Genomic DNA, 4,099 nt, shown 5'->3' with positions numbered 1-4,099 from the left:
CGTACCGCAAAAAAAAAAAAAAAAAAAAAAGGCAATTTGATTTTTTTTAAAGCCTACAATAACTCAAATAAGCTGAAAGTTAAATGTTAAATCTAGGCATTTCACTTTTGAAATGCTGCAAAGAAAAATTAATCACAATTGTTCTTACCAAATACACATTAACTTTGTAATATATTCTTTTCCTTTGCTGTCTTCCTTTCCCCTCACCAAAAAAAAAAAAAAAAAAAAAAAAGAGTAATATGGTTATAAAAAATCTCTTAGAGGTGTCTTCAGAAGAGAGATCCTTCACAACTCCCATCTCTCTGTCATTCTCATATTCATGGATGAAGCTCTCTCTGTTATACAAAGAGCCATCACCAGCATCATCAACTGGACACCCTCTCAATTGTTGGAGATCATATTAGTGGACAAGTTTAGCTCAAATGGTGAGCAATTTGATCAAGGAATAGTAGTAAAAATGACCGTTTATGAACTGTGCTAGACTGAAAAGGGTTTTAGAGTTTAGGACAAGAAGTTGGACTTCTCATGGAGGGAAAAGAAAGGGATCATTTGTTGAGGGATCATTTTGTGCTGGGTACATTAATCTTCCCAAGTCAAGACAGAGGATCATCCTTTTGTTCACACGGAAGAGAAAACTAAGAGAGGTGACGCAGTGTGACCCAGTTGCGTGGCGAGTCTGCATTGAGTCAGGCCCAGGGCTGTGTGACTCCAAAGCCACCTGTGCCCGTCCCGTGCACCACGAGGGAGACCCAAGGGAGCGAAGTGGGTCCAAAGGAAGATCCCAGACACCAAGAAAGGATGTGGAATTGCTCCCTCGGAGGAAGCCCCAATCTTCCTGGGTAATTAAGCCCGGAGAAAAGGGAGCTCTGGGTGCTGAGACTCTTCGAAGGTGGCAGGGTCTCTTGCTCTCGTCCTGCCCCTCTGCCCAGGCTGGTCCAGCCCACCAAGGACAACACATGGTGAAGTGGGTGGTAGTACACTTGAGTCTTCACTTTATGGATTTCAGAGTCTTGTTTCCTCCCTTAAAAGCTCTATCCCTTGAGTAACTTAACTTCTCCGTGCTCGTTTCCTTATCTGCAAAGCATGAGTGTAGAGAATAATCATGAGCTTATGGACTAGAGCGAGAATTAAAGAGATAATAATAGCAGCTAACATCATTTGTTCTAAATACCTTATGTATGTTAACTATTTGAATTGTGACAACAACCTGTGAGGAAGGAACCACTTTTTTTTGTCTATTTCACAGATGCAAAAAACTAAGGCATAGTCTGGTCAAGAAACTTGCTCAATATCACACGGCTGGTAAGTGTCAGAACTGAAATTTGACTCTAAACTTTAGAGTCCAGAGCCCTAGCTTTAGCCACTATGTTCACTGACATAATACATGGATGACGAACAGCACTGAGTGCATAGTAACCTCTCAGCAAGTGTTAGCTCTTCATTTTGTTAATGTTGGGCATCAAATAAAAGAAACTAGAACTGAGTCACAAGCCAGAGATTTGGGCTAGCAATAAGGAAGACATTTCTAATAATAAGGGCTGTGAAGTGGCAGAGCCCACGTGAGGCAGAATTTGTCCCTTCTCTGGGTGATCTTTAATACCAGATGGATTATTGCAGTATCAAATTAAGGGCAGTTTGGCCAAAGGAGAAGAGACAAATGACCTCTGTAACCTTCCCTTTTGAATTTCCAGACACTGAAAAGACCCCCTTTCTTGCTTAAAAGCAATACCTTTCTCTTTTGTCCTTCCAATATAACTGCACAAAACATAGGTCCACTTCTTTAGCAAAATTCCACTGAAAACCAAAGGAAAGAGGATGGCAGATTTCATTCCATTTTGGGCATGGAGGCTGATACCAAGTTTCACACTTGGTTTTCAAGCAAGAAATAGGAGCTTGATTAGAAAGACCTCTGTTCTAGCATCTGAAGAGATCCTGGCTCCACTCCCTGCTTCTGACATGATGTGAGGCAAACGTTTCACTTCTCTGGGACTCACCTTCGTCAGGGGGCCAATGCAAGTGCTGAGCTGGAAGATGTCTTTTTCTGTGGATCAAAAAACCCCCAAAACAATGGTTCTATAATTCCACATTCCACGGAAATAGATGAGTTAATTCGAGACTCCTTCCTGTGGAGCAATGAAACTGAAAGATAACAAGTTTACAGACACAGAGAGGACACACAAAGAGAAGCCAGAGGAGGTTCTCAGCTGTTCTGGACCCTATCATATAACATCCCGCTCACTTGGGTCGGGAACCCATTCATAGAGAGAATTTGTTTGGATAGGCACAGCAGAGAGAATTGTTGGTCATTCTTTGACAGGTGTCACTGGGACAAGAATCACCTTCTCTCTCAGTAACCATGGAAACATCAGCCAGTTTGGGCCTACACTGAATTATGTATTGTGTTAAAATCTTTTTTTTGTTAAACTGAGGAAAATGTTTGGACACCTCTACCATGCAGGCCACAGGAGAAACTTACTGTTCACGTGACTTTGGGGTGGTGTCTCTCAGCTAGTTCTTGCCTCCATTTCCTCATCTGTGACATGGGACAGATAATAGTGCTTCCTGATAGGACTGTTTTGGGGATTAAATCATACATGCAGAGTCCTCAGCCTAGGGCTTGCCCATAGTAAATGTTAGCTAGAGTTATCCTCCTTGTTTACCTCAGTATCATTGGTAGTAAGATTGAAATGCCACAAATCGATGTTAGAGATGTACCCCCTTCCTTTTTTCCCCCTAGATGTGAAGCCTCATTTGCATCAGGTCAAATATTTCAAGTGTCAACAGATTTAATCCAAGTGTTTCAAAAATGATATGAATGCATAGACAGGCTTTATAAAAGAGAGGAGAGACAAGAAGAAACTGTAAACAATCTGGAAATAGTGAATCTTATTTGCATAATGTTGGGGATAAACTTGTTAGCTAGAAGCTGGCAAGGAGATTCATCTTGGTATTCTGTCCCAATTGGTCCTTGAGTAGCTCAAGTAGGAATACCTAAAACAAGACAAAACAATTTCAGTTGTTTATGTACTCTCCAGAAAATCTTGAGAGTTTAGCTGTGGAGAAGTTCCAGGTTGTCTCGGCAATGTCTGTCCATCGGCACCTCTACCTTAGTTAGGTCAGGTGTGTCCCATTCATTCTTTTTTTAAAAATGTATTTATTTTATTTATTTATTTTTGGCTGCGTTGGGTCTTTGTTGCTGTGCACGGGCTTCCTCTAGTTGCGGCGAGCGGGGGCTACTCTTCGCTGCGGTGCGTGGGCTTCTCACTGCGATGGCTTCCCTTGTTGCAGAAAGAGGGCTCTAGGCGTGTGGGCTTCAGTAGTTGCAGCACGCAGGCCCTTGAGCACGCGGGCTTCAGTAGTTGCAGTGTGTGGGCTCAGTGGTTGCGGCTCGTGGGCTCTAGAGCACAGGCTCAGTAGTTGCGGCGCAGGGGCTTAGCTGCGCCGTGGCATGTGGGATCTTCCCGGACCAAGGCTCGAACCCATGTCCCCTGCATTGGCAGGCAGATTCTTAACCACTGCGCCACCAAGGAAGTCCCGCATTCATTCTTGTAAGAATTTCTCAATACACTTAGAGCACATATAACAGTGCCTGGCAAATAGCAGTATCATTATGCTAAGATAGTTTAAATTCAATGGAAAAGTTAGGATCGGGAACATTAATCCTGTGGTTGGAAGGGAGAGGAGAAGCAGGGGTAGGGAAACACTACTTTCTCAGTCAAGGCTGTACAACTGCCCATCCTGTGCTGGAGGTAGTCCAATAGTATAAAATTTTTGCACCGCATTGATTATTGCATTCAGAATTTCTATAGGTGTGCATTTGGTTGGCAGGAGAATTAAAGGCGTACTTGGATGAGAAGATTAAGCTTTACAACCAGAAGTCTCCAGGACTACTGAAAATAATACGGCATACCGAGAGAAAAGGTCTTGCTGCTGCTCGCAACACTGGCAGGGAGGTGGCCACGGCCGACGTGGTTGCCATCTTGGATGCTCATGTTGAAGTGAACGTTGGGTGGTAAGGCTCCAGGGGACTCCTTCTGGGAGAGGGAAGAGAGGAGATATTGTACAAACGATGAATATGAGACAGGATATTGTGGAAGTA

General features: G+C 43.3%; 1 protein-coding gene across 1 annotated transcript in view; it reads left to right on the top strand.

Annotated features, from left to right (window-relative positions):
- GALNT8 (polypeptide N-acetylgalactosaminyltransferase 8) overlaps positions 1–4,099 on the top strand; it is a 49,854-nt gene that overhangs the window by 5,465 nt on the left and 40,290 nt on the right. The window contains 3 exon segments of the mRNA XM_007472387.1: positions 262–296; positions 298–425; positions 3,829–4,012. Coding sequence (XP_007472449.1) covers positions 262–296; positions 298–425; positions 3,829–4,012 — 347 coding nt within the window.

Source organism: Lipotes vexillifer, unplaced genomic scaffold, assembly GCF_000442215.2.
Source record: "Lipotes vexillifer unplaced genomic scaffold, Lipotes_vexillifer_v1.1 scaffold395, whole genome shotgun sequence".
Lineage (NCBI taxonomy): Eukaryota > Metazoa > Chordata > Mammalia > Artiodactyla > Lipotidae > Lipotes > Lipotes vexillifer.
Note: the sequence above shows the minus strand (reverse complement) of the source record. Positions and strands in the feature narration are given on the sequence as shown.